Source organism: Phyllostomus hastatus, unplaced genomic scaffold (genome assembly GCF_019186645.2).
Source record: "Phyllostomus hastatus isolate PE091 unplaced genomic scaffold, TTU_PhHast_1.1 phas_contig_65, whole genome shotgun sequence".
Lineage (NCBI taxonomy): Eukaryota > Metazoa > Chordata > Mammalia > Chiroptera > Phyllostomidae > Phyllostomus > Phyllostomus hastatus.
Window position 1 is genome coordinate 654,543 of NW_025333932.1, and position 19,515 is coordinate 674,057.

The 19,515-nt window shown below is 37.6% G+C and overlaps 1 protein-coding gene across 3 annotated transcripts in view; it reads right to left on the reverse strand.

Annotated features, from left to right (window-relative positions):
• The window catches only part of ATP6V1H (ATPase H+ transporting V1 subunit H), a 127,832-nt gene extending 108,345 nt beyond the window's left edge, over nt 1-19,487 (reverse strand). For 2 of the 3 annotated variants that reach the window (XM_045849491.1, XM_045849489.1), the window contains exons 1-6: nt 19,292-19,487; nt 17,767-17,914; nt 8,994-9,096; nt 7,812-7,901; nt 5,495-5,608; nt 2,323-2,427 (exon numbers count right to left, since the gene is read on the reverse strand). In XM_045849491.1, coding sequence (XP_045705447.1) covers nt 2,323-2,427; nt 5,495-5,608; nt 7,812-7,901; nt 8,994-9,096; nt 17,767-17,879 — 525 coding nt within the window. In that variant the 5' untranslated portion in view covers nt 17,880-17,914; nt 19,292-19,487. Of the gene's footprint in view, nt 1-2,322; nt 2,428-5,494; nt 5,609-7,811; nt 7,902-8,993; nt 9,097-17,766; nt 17,915-19,014 lie in introns of all 3 variants that reach the window. The other variant, XM_045849490.1, reaches the window with a different exon arrangement.
• Between the last annotated feature and the right edge of the window lie 28 nt (nt 19,488-19,515).

Consider the following 19,515-nt stretch of genomic DNA (forward strand, 5'->3'; position numbering starts at 1 on the left):
TATGAAAATTATGAAATTGTGATCCCTTTTATGAGAAAGAAAACACAACAGAAAAAAAGAGACCTTCCAGACATAGTCCTATCAAATGACATTTAAGCAGAGTAGCAAATAAAATTCCAAATAATCCTGTTTCATTCTTTAAACAGGAAGTCTGTAGTTTAATCCTGATAAAAAGCTATGGAAGAAGTGTCTGCCCACAGCAAGAGAGATAGTGCAATCCAGAGCCTAGAAGAAGCAGTGACCAGACTCTAAGGAGCAAAGCCAGATTGGGCCTGGGAACCCTGAAGAGTCATTCTGTAAACAGAAGGATTTGCAAAGCAGATATGCCACACCACAAATAAACAAAGCCAAAACTCAGTGATAAAAGAATATGCTAGAAAGATACAGGGAAGGTCTTTAAGAACACTAATCTGATACCAATTCTAAACACTGTTTTAGACATTGAAATATTTGCTTCCACTAGTGACAATAGAAATATTTCCTCCAATTGATCAACAAGGTTACATCCATAGTTAATCATTCCAAAGTGACAAATCACCTGAGACACAATATAAATGTTATTCCTGTGAGGAAAAGTCTAAGATGAAACAACCCCAAATGTTATTTGCAATCTATAAGTATACATTCTTTCCTGACAATTTTCATTTTATGAATCTAGCCACAATAGAGCCCCATTATGACTATACTATACAGCTAACACTAAAGCAGAATGAAGTTTGCTCAAAAGAAAAACTAAATTCAAGAGGAAAAAAAAAGGGGGGGTATCTAACTATAAGCATTCTGATCCCAAATAATAAACACTTAGAAATAGTAAGATATGATTTTCATGTTCTAAGTACCTTGTTTTTGAATTACCTCACAAACTCACTAAAATCTATAAATCTCTGACTCTTGTAAAAATACTTTTAAAAACTAAGCCAGAAAGATTGTTAAAATATATGCTGACATAAAAAATGCTTAGTTTTTTCAAAGTACTCTTAAAATATCCTTATCTAAATGTAAAAGCAATTAGGATACCCCCAAAAAGGCAGGCAGTAAGTCAACAAATCTAAGCAAAATGTCATGGTATCTCTCTTATGCTTCAAATGAAACTATTAAAATAACAGTCACTAAAATTTAAATGACAACTTTCCAAAAATGTATTTCAAAGAGGCATTTTTGCGTAATCTAACACTTACAACATGACAGCAATTAATATTACTTCTCCTGGTCTCACTCTTCCATGTCACCCATCCCAATACCAAAATCTCATTCTTCTGCCTTTTCTTCCCCAGAATACTACTCCCCCACCCACCTTCTTTTCACTTCTTTCCTGAAGAACATTTCCACCAAGTTTCCCCTTACCACCTAATAATGGAAGCCTAAAAGAAACACCAATGAGCCATCATAAGTATCCTGTCTTTCTCCCTGTACTAGGGAACCATGAAGACAAAAACAGAGAACTTGTCATTAAACCAGCAAGCTATTTCCTCTACAGGGAAGTAGAGCTAGAGAGGTCTGAAAGCATCAAGATGACCAATAAGCAGGCTTCACATTTAACCTGTGGCCTACATGTTCCATCCCACAATGATACAGTGAAATACTGGGGAGTCACTGTGTGAGACTATTATCTCACACTTAGCCCAAGCAGCTCCACACTTACCCAGGAGCACCTGGAAAGTTGGTATGGACTCTTGGTCAAGACTAAAATAAGTGCATTGACCGAAGATCTATAATGTGCTATTTACAGTTTGAAACTCCCCTAGTGGCACCCAGAGCCAGTTTGTTTATTAGTGTAACTAGTTAGACAGCTCAGCCTGGTTAATTGATTAGCAAGATCCCACTAGAAACTTCTGGAGAGCTCTCCCAAAACCAAGATTTCTTGTGCAAATATTGTTGGTCCAGAGTCCCAAGACAGATGTGGGAGCTGCGCCTGGAAATATCTCAGCCTCAAAGTTTCCCTTCACTCTCTCCCCTGCTGCACAATTTCTTTTCCTTTCTATAAGCCTCACATGGGTGTGCTCTTTGGAGTTGGGTGAATCCTTTCAGTTCTCCCACCAGTGTGATATTGCAGCCTCCTGGAAAGAAGGTACTCCCTGCCCACTGAAAAGCATAAACAGAAAATCCCAAGTGCAGAAAGAACAGAAAGGGTTGAGCTGAAGCCAGTCAAAGAAAGAAAAAGTAAAGCATACTATCACAATTAAGCAAGCTAAACTACTCTTAGCAAGTTAAAAATGGCATTATTGTAATATTTGAGTTTTTTGTAATTTCCCATAATTAAATAGTTGAAGAGAATATGAATAGTATAATCCTTTCAAAGATACTAAAAGAAATGTCTTTTACCTGTGAACTCAGCTGAGTTTTTATCCAATTGAAATAATAATTTAAGTCACTGCCTTCCATCAATTCTTTTCCCCAAGCTGCTAACTTGGCGATAATTCTTGCTGCCTAAAAAGTAAAAAATACATGTGAATACTGTATTAATTCTAAAAATCACATCATATGCCTACCCAGGACTCATAATCCTTTTTGCTGCATTTTTTAACACTCAGCTCCTCCAAAATTAGTTTATACTTCATTTTTTAAATATGTTTTTAAATATAGTCAAAATATATTTTCAAATATTTCCAATTTTCCAATAAACAGAACCAAAATTAGTTGTTAAATTAAGAATTTCATGGCATTTTCTGTATTATTTTGAGTTTCAAAAGTAAAATTGGGATTCATTTGACCAGCAAAAATCAAAAGAACACAAAAGTCTTTCCTGCAGCAAACTTCACCAAATTACTTGCCAGAGTCCTGAGCAATCTCATTAACAAATTGTCAGCCAGTATGCTGCTCATTCCAAGCCACTTGTGAGTTTTCACTCTTGAAATTTCTTATGTTGGTACAAAATATATCCTGGTGTTAAACAGCCACCTCTCTTGATGTATAAAGATATACCTTTCTCTCCTCATTCAAAGATTTCTCATTTTTCTTCAAGCTATACAACTAATCATGAGTTTTTATTAAATAGGTATTATAAGTATATCAAATCATCTTGTATACTTTAAATATCTTACAATTTTGTCAAGTATACCTGAACAATAATTATACAATAAATCTGAATATATAAACACATATATACACACAAAATAGGTCGTACAAAATATTATTTCTCCACACACAAACCCAATTTTATATTTTTTGAAGATTTTAATTTTTTATTTTAAAGATTTTTATGTACATAAAGATTTATGTTTATAAATTTAATAAAATAAATTAATAAATTCAATAAATAAATTTAATAAATTAAAGATTTTATTTATTTATTTTAGACAGAGGGGAAGAGAGGGAGAAAGAAAGGGAGAAAAACACCAATGTGTGGTTGCCTCTCCTGTGCCCCTACTGAGAACATGACCTGACCTGCAACCTAGGCATGCGCCCTGACTAGGAATCAAACCAGTGACCCTTTGGTTCACAGGCCAGTGCTCAATCCACTGAGCCACACAGGAGGCAGCCAGGGCCTAATTTTATATTCTTTCAGTACTGAAAGAATCTGAAAGCAAGTCAGTATTTCAAAACTCCAATAATACAGCAATAATTAATCCTAGTAGAAAATGGAAGGCTGTTATCTAACCCCCAAATAATTCCTGTGTTGATGGACTGATATTTGCTCTTATACTTGGATACAGCTGAGCCAGGTGACAGAGGCACATTTCCAAGGCTAGTATGTCATGCATTCAAGTGTCATGACATATCTGGAATTCTATACCATGGAGGGCAAACAGTAGCACCTCAACTAACTCACTAAGTTGACATATCAACATTTCCATGTGCATAGCTAAGTGAATTTACAGATACATTATCTACTTGAAACTGACCTAACTTCTACAAAATAGGTAAGTGACTTGAAAAGGTTCCTGTAAGGAAACCAAGATTGAAAATATTATCAGCCATGTAAGCACAGTCAAAATGAAAAGACAAAAAGGAATAAGAGATCTGATATTTCTACTCCTAACATAAAGCTCCTTCATTAGCACATGATAAACCAATGATAATGTGACCCTCAAAATTTAAAAGATTAGCTAAAAGTAGTTGAAATCATAAAGAAATTAAAACATGGATTTGACTACACAATTAGTAATGATGAACTTTACCCTAAATTTACATTTGGTCTTTAATATATTTGTCCATTTTATTATAAAACCATCAAAATTAGGAAGCTATTTAAACCAGGTATCCAGACAGTGAAAACAAGTCTCCACAATTTGAAAGAAAAAAATAAATTATTGGTTTCTTTTAAACATTCCTTAAAATGTAGTTTATTTCATGAGTCCTCCTTTTTAATTTCTCTCTTTATAAATGTTTTATAATATATACAAGAATACACTAGTACACAAATGAATACGGATATAAAAGGGGGGAGAGAGAGAAAGAACATGCATACTCAAAATTGTTTCACTGACAATGATTTTTTTATTTGAAAAACTTACAGACATCTACTGAAATGAGCAAACTCAGGAGTTCCCCCCACCCCACAGCTCACTCCATATGTTGGGAACAGAAAAGGCTTGGTCAAAGATTTATTCTCTCACCCCTCCTCTCATACCTTCTCCACATACTCCTTAAAAGATCCATCAACCCTGGCCAGGTGGCTCAGTTGGTTGGTGCATTATCCTGTACACCAAAAAGTTATCGGTTCGATTCCCGGTCAAGACACATACTTAGATTGCAGGTTTGGTCCCAGGTTGGGGTGGGTACAGGAGGCAACCAATGGATGTTTCTTTCTTCCTTTGTCTATTTCTCTCTCTCCCCGGCACCTCCTGCCCCCTTCCTCCCTCTCTAAAATCAATAAACATCCTCAGGTGAGGATATAAAAAAAAAGATTCTTCAGTGTGAAGGCTTCCAAAGATAGCTTTTCAGGCTAAGTTTAAAACAGGGCCCTGGCTGGGGTAGCTCAGATTGAGCACCAGCCTGTGAACCAAAGGGTCACTGGTTCAATTCCCAGTCAGGGCACATGCCTGGGTTGTGGGCCAGGTCCCCACTGAGAAAGAGGCAACCACACATTGATGTTTCTCTCCCTCTCTTTCTCCTTCCCTTCCCCTCTCTCTAAAAAAAAAATAAATGAAATCTTTAAAATAAATGAATAAATAAAATGATAGTATATTTAAGATATTAAAAAGCAATTGATTAATTGAAATAAAAATTAAACATACTAGCTGCTTCAAAGCAAAATTTCTAAAGTAAAATTCTGTTAACCCTGTCATAGATATCCAGAGCTATTTGCACACGTGAATTACAAGGCTTTTATGCTAATGACTCATAATTACACTCTACAAAACTTTAACTGTATCAGGGCAACCCTATCTCTTCTGTCTTCCCCAAGTCCTCACATTATTAACCACCAAAAACACTGCTTTGAAAAGCTAATACCATAGCAGTTACTACCCTGGGAACTGGGAGGTCACCATGTCATAAATGGCCCAGGTATGTTTGTTCCCTAAATCAAACATTTGATCAATTCAAAACTTACCATGTGAACAGTAAAGAGATCCTGGCGATTTAACATTGGCAGAAAATAGGACCAGGCAGTGTTCTTACTCCGTTTAGCATAGTCAAAGAAAATACTAACACGCTGATGATTTTCCTAAAAAAGAAAAGGAATGATATCACTAATCCAAAGGTATTTTCCTAAAGAATGTAACAATTACACACAGCTTCTCAACCCTTCAGTTTATGCCCCATCAATCTATGTGTTTTCTTTTTCCAGCATGTATGAGATTTTCCTCCCTGTTGTTAAGGGGCAGGAGGATGGGATGTAGGTGGGGATATTTTAAAAATAAAATAACCTTTAATTATTATGATTAGTTTAATTCAAGTGAGCCAACATAACAGATCCCAGCCCTGCAAGGTATAGCACTTTAAGTTAATTTCTTCTCAGCCCACACCTCTGACCTACCATTCTCCATGTTGTTCTCAACACCAAAAAGTACTTCCACACAAACAAAACAGGAAAAGGGCAGAAAGATCACAAAACTCTAGATGGAAGGATCAACAGGAAGAACCTCAAGCTGTGTACAAGCAGTCAAGGGAAATAGGGAATTAGAGATATCTCTACTGTTCCAAGTTATTCTTAGCATATTATGACAGAAAAATCAGGGCAGATAAGGAGAGCCAAAAACAGTATATCACTCTAGCAGGTGGATTTAGAAAACAAGAACAATTACTTCTTAATTCAAATAATGGAAACTCTGCCTCTCATCTAAATTTCCTCCACATATTATTGGCTGAAAACTACTTTCTGGTTGCAGGTTTGATCAGGGAACATGCCTGGTAAGGACATGTAGAGGAGGCAACCCATCAATGTTTCTCTCTCTCCCCATTCCTCTCACTCTAAAATCAATCAAAACTTATCTTCAGGTGAGGAACGAATGAATAAATGAGTAAATAAATAAATACCCTGAACATAATATGCTGACTACATACCCGCAGTTTAAAAATTCTGCAAACACACACTGAACTCTAGGTAAAAGGCTTCACATTTAGGTAAGTCAAAAAACTTCTTTGTATTATAGGGTAGAATAAATGAGTTAATAGATGAAGAATAAGAGGATCTCACAATCTCACTGTGTCAGAAGAGATTACAAGTATGCAAAGAAGCTAGAATAAAGTCTGCAGTACTGAGCTGAAATGAAATTGGGGGGAGTATGAACTCATGGTTTTTAATTTACAGATGTATGTATATGTATAAAAATTAAGAATATTTGTGTGTGTGCATTTTTGTGTGTTATGTGTATATGAAATAAATAAAACCACAGTCTGCATACCAACTCAGACTCTCCTATTCTAGGTATAGTCCTAGGTGTAGTCAGGATAGTCAAGGTGAATGGCAATATTCTCCATTTTTTAACTTTACTTTTTTAAAGGAAAAAGTGCTAGGAGGGACAAGGTCATTCTCAGACAGGCCTGCATCAACTGCTGGATATCAATCCTTACTTACATTATAAAATCACTACATTCCTGTGATGACATGATGGCCTCTAGGTAGCCAGCACTATTCTTCCTAACCTTTGTATCATCAATCATAGTACAGTGCTTGGCACATAAGCCAGCAATAAATATTTTTCCTTGTAAACTAACAGAATGACCTCAAAGCAGTCATACTGACACTCTTCTTCAATCTCCTAAGACATATAGACAGGCATTGGATTTAGCAGCCAGACAGCCTATTTCAAAAAGACCTACTCTATTTACCAAACAATTTAAAACTAGATTATATATACTCTGCTGTAAAATAAAAAATGGTGAATAAAGGAAGCCCCTCCGTGTTCAGGGACCCTAGGCAATAAGTAGAAACTCTACACAACTAGAAAAGTCTCAATTAGAAAAACATTCTCCAAAGAAACAATGCTTTTGATGGCAAGCATCTTGCCTGCGTTCAGCACTGAAGACCCTGTGCCTCACGCTGGCCTGGATCATAGGGACAAAGAAATATGCTAAATGACTAAAAGTGAAGGAGCCGTATCATCTGTAAGTACACAGAGCATCAGGAAAGCCTCAATCAAGTCCCCAAACATTGCTGATCTTCACAAAGAACTCTGAGGTTTTGTGGGAAAGAAAAATACCTGTGGATTATTACAGTATACTGAAAAACAACAAAAGCAGCCAGTATGTGGGCATTCCCATCTTTACCACTATTAGCAAATTATATCCCATGTAATGAAGAAAAATATATTCATACACTCTAGAAGAGAACCAGTGCTATAAGTGAAACCTTACAAAAATGTTGTTACTGAGCAGTACACAAAAAGATGAAGTCACCAAATATATTAAGTAAAAAATATACCTACCTGCAACATATCATCAACCATAGTTAGTATGTACTGAACTGTCTGTTCTTTGGAGATATGAGTCATCAGATTTATAAATGTTTTAGCACACTAGAAAAAAATGAAATCCATGTTAATTACTGTTTTCAACTACAAACACAATAGATTAATGGAATTTCAGTTTAACACAGGGATGGGCAAAAGTAGGTTTACAGTTGTTCATTTGGTCAATGATACAATAATTAATAAATAATAATACAAGAATAAATTGTGCTTCACATACTCATAACTGTAAAGCTAGTTCTGCCCACCCTTGTATTTTGCTTGCCTAAATTAGGAAACAAATGCTATTCACTAAGAGATTTCATTACAAAACAATGTAGCTGTTATGAATACTGTGATGAAGCACGTGAGGAACCTGCTATGTCTTGCATCAGATTTTTGCTCATTTCTAGTGATAAATTTCAAAATGTTTACCATTTTTAAGTAAACAGGCCTAGCAACTAATAACTCTTAATTACCCACAATAACATAAAGATTAAATTATGTAAACAAATATTATTATTGGTCTTGATTTGGAGGAAGGGGATATTTACCAGGGAGCAGAACAGAAGCAGAACAACAAGAGCACTGGGAATTGGAATCAGAAGGCTTTGACCTATCGCCATTCTTCAAGTTATTAACTATGTAACAGTCTCTCTGGAATTCAACAAAAACTGGCACCAACAATACATTTTCTTCCCAAATTTCCCAGGGCTTGGAATGACAAATTGTTGTGAGAATCAGACTAAGTTGTATATGAGCTCCTTCAGCTAATCAGGGTCCCATATAAGAAAATCTGATAGATAGTGAAACTGCTTATTATTCTAGTAAGAATACAAAGTAAAAACTTTTTCCACAAAAAAAGTTCAGCACCTTTAAAAGTGTTGATATATATTTTGAAACAGTCATTTCCCTTCTAGGACTCTCTTCTAAGATTTTCAGAAATGCAGAAAAGGATAAAAGAATAAACATAATATAACATTTTTTCCAAAATTAGCAAAGAAAACTGGAAATCACTCAAAAACTTTTTTAATAAAAATGGATTTGTAGTTAAATTTCAATGCACACCCACAGTGTAATATCATACAGTAATTAGAAAACATTTCTAGAGTTTTTAATGATATGGGGAAGTGTTCATAATACAATATTTTCATCAAGCACCTGACTGCCTTCAGTTTGAAGCATCTCTTGCTTCTCCTCAGGACTTCTTTTCATTTCAAACCTTTGAATGAATTCACAATCTTCAGCAGAAATCATCTGTCCCCTAGAAATTAAGAATAAGTTGTTTTTGTTCAGTAAGAGTTGAATAACCCCTGTAAGCAAGTGATGCAGAAATTTCAGTCATTCTCCTCTCTCCTTAGTAAACCATGAGGTTTGATTCATGAGCCCTGCCATCAAACAGACCTGAGTTCAATGCCCAGCTCCACCACTTACACATCATGTGACCTCTCTGGACCTGAGTTAATTCATCTGCAAAATAGCAACAATAGCCACGTTGTTTCTAAGAGGATGAACTGAGGATGAAATTACACAATTCAGATGAGGTGCTAGGCATAGTGCCTGGCCCATAGTATGCATGCAATAACATGGCACCTCTTAGCACTATCCAAAACCCCACCTTTATTCCTCTCCCAAGCTAAGCAATTCACTTGGCCTTCTAATTTATCAAGACTGAAGATACTTTACATGAACTTCTTCAATCATTTTCTCCAGTATACTCTTTTCCTCCAGACTCAGGAAAATGTGCATGATCCCTATCCTGGACTACTCCAGACTACTCTAGAGGCAGGGAAGTTGAGAAAAATGATATTAGGTAGAAGAATTGTTAGGACTGGTACCTGATTGGGCATGGGTTGCTAGAGAAGAGACCAGAGCCCTTAGCCTGTTAACATTCAAGGGGAAAGATTTGAAACAAGGAAAAAAAAAAGGTTTCTTGCAACAAATGCAATGAGCTCTGACTTCAGAAGGAATGTCTTACCAAATACAAAGAATTACTTAAATGGGAAAGAAAGTGGAAAAATTGTAAGAGTACCAAGTGTAATATACACTTACTTAATGGTAGAAAAACTGCATGTTTTTCACATATTTACCCTATTTACAAAGGTTTTGATGTGCTTTTATACATTAGTACAACAAAACTTGGGTGTAAAATCATTTACACTAGGGAGTTCAGTTTTGTGGGGGACACATCATTTATTTTGGGACTAGAACCAGACAGGATGACCCCATTACCTTTGTCTGTTCCAGGGTGCAGAATGCATTTTGTCTTTAGTGATATATGACATGCCTGGCCACAATGGCAACAGGACAAAGTGTATCTTTTTTGCTTCCATTTTCCCATTAGTTAGGCTTGGGTTAGAGTGGGTATAAGGATATATGTACGTTAATGACCTCATTTCTGCCCCTGTAAGGTCTGGAATGCTTCTGTTACCTGTGGGAGGAAAGGTTCAATACACACATGTGGAGGAGGTTGATGTGGAGCTGACTGTGAGTTAGCAGTGCAGAGAGTAGAGGGGAGCACTTGAGGAGAATCCATGGAGTGAAAAATGAAGAGAGCTTCCCACAGAACCCCACAGAGCGTGAACACAGGAAGGAGATGAGGAGTAGGTGAAGAGGACTGAGGAGAAGTGGCCTGAGGAGGAGGAGAAGAATCCAGAAGTTAAGCAAGCGAGTGTTAGGTGTGGCCACATCATCTCCGGCCTCAGGGTTCTAGAAAGACAAGGACTGAAAATTCTCCTTTGGGTTGGTAAGGAAGGGATTGTTGGAAAAATCAATGCATGAGAATAGTTTTTTAAAAAGTCATGTTAAATAAAGGAACATATATGAAAACAAAGTTAAACAGTGCTTAAAAATGGAACTGATGAAGTCCAGAGGCAAATTAAAAGTATAGAAAATAATTCATTATGTAGTAATAGTGTTTACAAAACCCAGAAGGGATAAAGTAAAATACTGAGACTTTGAACACAAAAAGTCAAGATCTTCTTTGGAGGAGGGGTGTGGTTGTGGGTAGGGTTGACAAGAAGTGTGAAAATTCAGCTCTCTTCTTTTGGGAAGGGGACAGCTCGCCTTCTCAAATTCTCCTGTGCACTTAGGGAAAGTTTCCTTTAGGATTTTGCCAGAACTCTGCTTTTTCAGTGTACCATGTCCCACACTGCATCCCTGGCCCTCCTGGGAGCGCTCTCCTCATATATAACCTGCACAGTAATCCTCATCTCAAGGCCTGCTGCCACTAGGAATCTAACCCGAGACAGCTCTGAAAAAGGACCACACTTCTATAATTATGCATTTTGGGAAACCTGCTTCAAATTTTGTCTCCCTGGTTTGGTTTTGTTCAACACTAATCCCTCAATTTACTCTGGGGGCAGCTTTTTAAACCACTGAGTAAAAACAATACATTGATGCTGTTTGAATGACAAAGCATACTACAGAAAGTTTTTAAATACTAAATGTGTTTTTATTCCATGCTTATACACACCAAGTGTTTTTCCTTGTTTGTTCTCATAACCACTCAATGGAGTAGGGCAGGTAGTATTGTAATTGCCTTTTCACTGGTGTGGAAAATAGTGATCAGAAAGGTAGTGACCTGCCAAAATTTCACAACTGGATTGGAACGCTTCCCCAGATTGACTCAAATTCTATATTTTCCTACCACACTAATGGTCTGAAAGAATTGACATGTATTCTGAATTGACATGCATCCTCAGTGCCCAGTTTCACTGAGACTAGCAAGGCTGTTCTGCTGACATGTCTTTTCACATGGAAGCACCAGGTATTGGGTTTGCTGTGACAAATTTGAGTACTTGATGTGTGGAGCATTTGGGAGGTCAAGCTGGATTGGATTGGAAGGTGCCAGGTTCAGTTGTATTGATGTTGACTTTGTGACAATGGTAGAGATAGAATTAGAGATGGTGTGGGAGGGAGAGAAGATAGGACTCTGTTGATTTGAATTTCACCAAAGGGAACAGTTTGGGAAAGAAAAGTGAGATTCCAAAGATTGAACTCTGCAGAGGAGCCTTGAAGAGTAAAGAGCCATTGAAGAAGGGACCACTGGAAATAGGAGGAAAAAGGATAGTGTGGGGTGATTGCTGGGAGGATAGGGATCAGGATGGAGATCTATCCCTATGTACATGTTACTTATCCTACCTGAAAAGCGTTCTCCTCATCTCTAAGAAAAGAAAAAACTTATGTCACAGTATTGCAATAAAAATTATGTGAAACACTATGTTACTTTACCAAGTATGTTACTTCCTTTTCCAAACACTAATCTCCACCACTTTCCAACAAATACTCTGTTCATTCATGATTTAATCAGCCAATATTAATTAAGAGCCTACTTTGTGCCCAACACATTTAAGAACAGGCAACAAAGTTATGAATTAGGCATCCCTCTTTGAGTTTGCATTCCAGTGGGGAAAACAGAAAATATACAAAGACAGAAATAAATACTTTTTAAAATACACACACACACATGCTACCATAATGCCAGGATTGTAAATTCTATGAAAAAAAAAAAAATCTAAGGCTGGGTAAGGAGTTAGATAGCGATATATTTTAGCTGAAATTCAGAGAAAGCCTTGCGGAAGTCACCTGCACAGAAACCTGAATGAAGTGACTTAATAAGTCAAGTTATCTGAGGGAAAACAGAAATGGAAGTCCAAAGACCTTGGGGCAGCAATAAGCTTGCTACGTGAAAAAGAGCAAGAACATCAGAGTAGCTAGAGGACTGTGAGCAGTGTTGCATAATCTCTTTGATTAATATTTTTTAAAATGACTCTCACCTCACAGCTATGTAAAGAATTGCTGCTATGGGGGAACAGTTAAAGCAGAGCTGCCAGGTGAGAGTCTCTAACTCTAACAAGAGAGCACATGAGATGAGATGACAGCCTGCACTAGGGCAGTAGCCATGGTGGAACTGGAGAAAAGTGGTCAGATCTAGGACACGTATTGGACGTACTAATAAATGAATTTGTTAACATATGGGATATAGATTGTGAGGGAAAGATAAGAGTCAGGATGACACCTAAGTTTTTGGCCTATGAAAACGGTGAATGAAGGCACCACAAACTGGCCTACAGAAGTGTGCAGGTACCACACTACCTAAAGCTCTCTCTCCAGCATTGCATGTTCTTCTAAGTCTCAGCATCCTGCCTGGAGTTTCCTTCACAGCAGCCCCCAGAATCTCTGCTCAGAGAACTCCTACAATTATCTTTATGTGTACTGCAAAGACATCACCAATGCCCCCAGGTAATTATGTGCTCACTCCTTCTGTTGTCTGAGAAAACTTTATCTCCATTTAATGCTTTCCATAAGTATTAATTTTTTAGTTAAAAGTTTGTTTCCAGCCCTGGCTGGCGTAGCTCAGTGGATTGAGCGCGGGCTGCAAACCAAAGCATCGCAGATTCGATTCCCAGTCGGGGCACATGCCTGGGTTGCAGGCCAGGTCCCCAGTGGGGGCCATGTGAGAGGCAACCACACAATGATTCATATTCATTCTCTCTCTCTCTCTCTCTCTCTCTCTCTCTCCCTCCCCCGTTCCCCTCTCTAAAAATAAATAAATAAATAAATAAATAAAATCTAAAAAAAAAAAAAAAAGTTTGTTCCCTTCCTGGCTGATAGAGCTCAATGGACTGGGTGCAGACTTGCAAACCAAAGGATCACTGGTTCGACTCCCAGTCAGGGCATATGCCTGGGTTGGAGGCCAGATTCCCAGTGCGAAGCATGTAAGAGGCAATGTTTCTTTCTCTCCCTCTCTTTCTCCTTCCCTTCCCCTCTCTAAAAATAAATAAAATCTTTTTTAAAAGTTTGTTTCCTTATTAAACTTTAAACTCAAAAGAAAGTACAATATTTTATGATTCTCATATCCTCAGAATTTAGTTTTACTAAATTCCAGTTTGGCTGAAATACAGCCACACCCATTCACTTATGTACTGTCTAGATAGATTATAAAGAAAATGTTCAATTATATAAAATTAATTTCTAAAACACTGCATTCTCATAACAACATAATTATGAGGGATAAAACATTATTAGCCTTTGACACTGGGGAACTCTTCTACAGGTTCTTTCAGAATATAAGGGGATATAAGATTCACTGATAATTCATGTGTCCTGTCCAGCCTCTAAAAATCTGTAAGCTCTTTTAAGGGAGACACATTTCACACCCACAATCAACAGCTTAACAGCAGCCACAGAGTTAACATTTGTGCCCAAACATAACAAAGCAAAAGGGTTTCATAAAAGAAATTCATGAGACAGACAACTGAATAAAGGGCAGAAATAGTAAAAACAGAGAATACAACTTATACAGTATGGAGACCTTGAAACAGGAGGAACAGAAGAGAAAGTAATTAAAAATCACCATGTAACAAACAATGTTCCAAGTTCCAATGCTAAGCAACTTCTTCCAGTCAGCCAGTGCTTTATGATCAAAAACAATATTGTTCTATTTAGGTTATAAACAGAATCAGGTTTTATAAACACGAAACTCTTTGTTCTCTAGTCTGAATGCACTGTGTACTAATATTAGGACAAAGAGCTCACAATCCTAATTTCAGATACAGATGAACAAAGAAAACATCAGAAAGTCCCTCCTCCTGCTTCCCTGGAGTCAGTGGGTCCACAATAATTCATTCCCTTCGAGGAATCCAGAAGTCATCCTAGATTTTTTTTCACCTTTGCACATCAAATCAATCACGAAGACATTCTCACATCTATCCAATTCTATCCATTCCAACAACCTGAATACTGCTATTGCCTCTCCCTAGTTCTAGGCTTGTTATCCATCTGTCCTCTACATTGTTGGTAGAACAATCCAACCGAAAGACAAATCTGATCATCCAACTCCCCACTTTACAAACTTCAGTTGTTTCTATTACCTACAACAGTAACTTTAAAACTGTGCTTCTTGGGCCCAGAAACAAATCCCTACATACATGGTCAACTGATGTTTGAAAAGGGTGCCAAGAACACACGATAGTATCTTCAATATACCATTGTGGGCAAATTGGACAGCCACATGCAAAAGAATAAAATTGGACCCTAATCTTATCCTATACACAAAAATCAACTCAAAATAAATTAAAGAAAAATGTAAAACCTGAAACAGTAAAACCCCTAGAAGAAAACACAGGGGAAAGCTTCTTGCCATTAGCTTGGGCAATGATTTCTTGGGTATAATACCAAAAGCATAGGCAACAAAGAAAAAATAAACACATGGAAGTACATCAAACAGAAAAGCTCCTGAACAGCAAAAGAAAAAATAAACAAAATGAAAGGAAATTGTTTGGAATAGAAGAAAATATTTGCAAATCACGTATCTGATAAGGGGTAATATTAAAACTATATAAAAAACTCATACAACTCAATAACGAAACAAAAAAAACAAGCTGGTGAATAGGTACATGAAAATATGCTCAACATCACTAATCAGCAGGAAAATGCAAGTCAAAACTACAATGAGATACCACCTCACACCTGTGAGGATGGCTATTATCAAAAAAGAAAAGATACCAAGTGTTTTCAAAGTTGTACAGAAAAAGGAACAGTTGTGTACTGCTGGTGAGAATATAAATTGATGCAGTCACTATGGAAAACAATATGGAGGTTACTAAAAAATGAAAAATAAAATTACCATGTGATCCAGCAACCCTACTTCTAGGTATATATCCAAAGGAACTGAAATCAGGACCTCAAAGAGATATCTGCATTCCATGTACATGATAGCCTTCCTCACAATAGCCAAGGTATGAAAACAACCTACGTGTCCATGGATGGATAAAAGGGTAAGGAGTATGTGGTATTTACATACAGTGAAATATTATCCAGTCTTTAAAAAAAAGAATGAAATCCTGTCATTTCCCACAATATGAATGTACCTGGGAGACATTATGCTAAGTGAAATAAGCCAGACACAAAAGAACAAACACTACACGATCCTATTTATAAGAATAGTCTAAGCCCTGGCTGGCGTAGCTCAGTTGATTGAGTGCGGGCTGGGAACCAAAGTGTCCCAGGTTCGATTCCCAGCCAGGGTACATTCCTGGGTTGCAGGCCATAACCCCCAGCAACCGCACATTGATGTGTCTCTCTGTCTCTGTCTCTCTCTCTCTCTCCCTAAAAATAAATAAATAAAATCTTTAAAAAAAAAAAAAGAATAGTCTAAAATAGTAGACTGGTGGTTGCTGGGGGCTGGCAGGAGGGAGAAACAAGGAGGTATTAATCAAGGATACAAAGTTTCAGTTATATAATTCCTACAGAGCTAATGTATGTCACAGTCCCTATAGTTAACAATATTGTATTGTATGCTTAAAAATTTGCTAACAGGGTAGATCTTACGTTAAGTGCTCTTATCACACAAAGTAAAGTAAAATAAAATAAAGGAGGTGGGAGGAAACTTTTGCAGACAATGGATATGCTTAAGGCATAGATTGTAGTGATGGTTTCATGAGTGTATACTTATCTTCAAACTCATCAAGTCATTGTATCTTAAATATGTACAGGTTTGTATATATCAATCACAACTCAATAAAGTGATTTCAAAACAACCCCGCTCCTTGGAACCCTAAATAGGATGGTGAATGATCTCAAAAGGAGGTTCTGAGATGTACAGTCCCACCTCCATTCAACAATCATTTTCATCTGTTTTACAGGCAGAGCTTCTTTACTGGACTTCATGTCAACCATGGGTTTCACAGCTTAGTAATCTACCTTGAAAAGCACTGACTGACAGAATCAAGTCCAAACTCCTTCCAGTGGTACACAGGACCTTCACAATTGGCTCCTGGCTGCCTCTCCAGCCTCATCTCTCCATTGCCTGCCTTCGAAACATGTATTATTCCCCAATCAGAATGCTGTTTTTAATTCCCTACCTTTGAACATCCCCTTCAGGAAAACTTCCTAGAGGTAGGATCAGCTGTTCTTTTTTTGTGCACTCATCATTCCCTGTGCACTTTTCTACTATTGCAGTTAACATGCTGAATTAAAATGAACTGTTTATACATCTGACTTTCCTAATAAATTATGAGTTTACCTTTCTGTAGCCACAAAGGCTGGGGAAATACCTCAAACTTGGCAGGCAGTCAATAAACATCAGATAAGTGACATTAACAGAAATAAATGATTCATATTGTGTACACTGTATGTCCTTTTTACACCAAAGCAAACTATTAAGTATAAAACTAAAGATCCTTTTTTTTTCAAAATTTATATGCAAATCTGAATTTTCTTAATAACTCACCTTTATATCAAAATAAATAGATATGAAATAAAGTCAATATGATAAAATACAGTCAAGAATAAATGAACATGTTACAGATAAACACAGAACACCAGCATGCTAAATCTTAATATACACAAGAAGGAAGGGGAAAAAACTGAAGTTTATCAGGAGTATATTCAACATACTAATGCTTGTGTTCAACTTTAAATATATTATTGGCAGGGGAACCCTGTCATACATGTATCCCCATTTCACATTTACTTTAATGAGCCTCAGAGAAAAGATTTGCCTAAGATCACCAAACTAGTAGAAAGAACCACAATGCAAATTCAAGTCTTGAACTAAATTATCTATGCCTTTTCCTAGTTGTTTGAGCTATTCTGCAACACAACCTGTCCCCACACTGATCACAAAGGCATACTGAGCTGGCATCAGGCCCTGCACATTATCCTCTTCCTCCCTCCATAGTCTATTAATGCTCATCCCATGGTTTCCCACTCACTAGAAATGCACAACTATGAGCAGCTCTGCCTCCTCAACAGAGCCACAAGCTGTTTCCACCCCACTATCTCCCTGTGACAGCTAATTATTCTAAGGAAGTATTTTCTTCCACATTTAGTAGTATTTTTCCAGTATTTCTCTCATAGAAGCATGACCATGAGAAAGTCTGATCCAAAGCACATGATTACCCATGATTCACAGCAAATCAGTACTTACTGAAGATAGGACTGCCAGTTCACTTTGTTTGCACGGACTTCTGCAGCCTTGGCAGCAATAATGTTGGTTGGAACAGCAGCATCTACAGCACCCCGGATATCCATTTTGGTCATCTAAATTTTATAATCTTCAATATTTTCCAAAAGATCTTCAATTTTGATGTAAGGTAAAACCAGAATACCAGGTGTTATTATTTTTAAATAACCACTACAATTATAAAGAATAATATCATTATCACCTTAATCTCTCCAGGCATTCCACATAAATATTAAATATCCTAAATATTAGTATCATTATATTTCAAATCTTGCCGAACTACACACTGATCCATAAAAGTGTTCTCTATAGGTCTTTTCCAGGAAAGGTTTTTCTTAATCTCTGGCACAATATTGCAGTAAGATTTTTAAAGTAACCATTTAAGAAACTGACATCAGAAATCATGCTTAAATGAACAAGCATATAAAAATAGTAAAATAATGAAAATATTTTAACTATATACAATTGGGATCAACGTTCCTCTTCTGACAAAAAAAATAAAATAAAATAAAAACCTGTAGAGTACCAATGGAAGCAATTATTTTATTACATTTACTAAGCATCATTTTGAAGTGACATATGAAAACCTGTAATTCTCTCTAAAATTACTCATTTGAATTAATATAACCAAAGTGGGAATGTAATTTCCCATTTGGGAAAGAAGAAGAAAAACTGTCGTAGAAGACAGTTTTTCAACCAAAGTTCATAGTATTTTCAAAATCAATTTTTGAAGAATTTGGGGGGCAAATACCAATTACAATTTAGGAACCAACCATGGGAGTATAGTTTGACGACAAAAACCTACAATTATGAGCTTTTAAGTAATTCTCACACCTAAACGAACAGATAAAAGTTTAAGCCTGATTTTATCATGGCAGTAAATATAGAGAGGTTCCTTTTCCTAAAATATAAGCTCATGGTTACATAGCCACAAAAATTCTATTCCAGGATCCCAAAGACCTTAGTCAGTTTGGAACTTAATCTCTACATCTGAGGACTGCTGCCTAAACAAGCAAGAGCGAGGCGGACTGGCAGGGCCCAGGTAGAAACTGGCTTATTCCGGCTCGAGCTGCCACACTGGAACCCAGAAGACTCAGCCCCAGTGGCCCCTCCGGGGAAAGCTGAAGGTGTCTCTGGGCAGTTAGCGAAGTCCCTGAACAACTCCAAGCTCTAGCAGGCCAGGGCCGCGGCCCAGTCCTTAGGAAAGCATACCTTTCGTGCGTTGTCCTCCACTCCCAGCCCGCCCTTCACGTTCTCTGCCCCTGCGGGGAAAGCTCGACAGTTTCATAAACCCAGGGAAGGCCTGAAAGGAGAGAAACTGGAACCCGGAACTGGAGAAGGGCTGGAGGGGCCACAGCGGCAGGAAACCAACACACGTCAAGGAGGCCGGAAAAACCGCAGAGGTCGCCTCACTAGAGCAAGTGCCCCAGAGGAAAACAACCTGAAACAGTGCGGCCTTGCTTCACGAACCCGGGAGACCCCAACGCACCCAAGGCGGCAGAAAGGATGCGGCGGTCCGGGACGTCGGGGCCCACAGCAGGGCTAGGGCGCCAAGTCAGAACCTCTTCCGAAGGGTCCGGAGGCCTGAGCGGCGGCGCGGGAGACTCGGACGCCGAAAATGGAAGAGATCCCACTACCTAGCAGACGTTGAGGCGGGCACTAGCAGACTAGGAGCCGGAGTAGAATGACAGGAGCACCGGTCACGTGACCAGA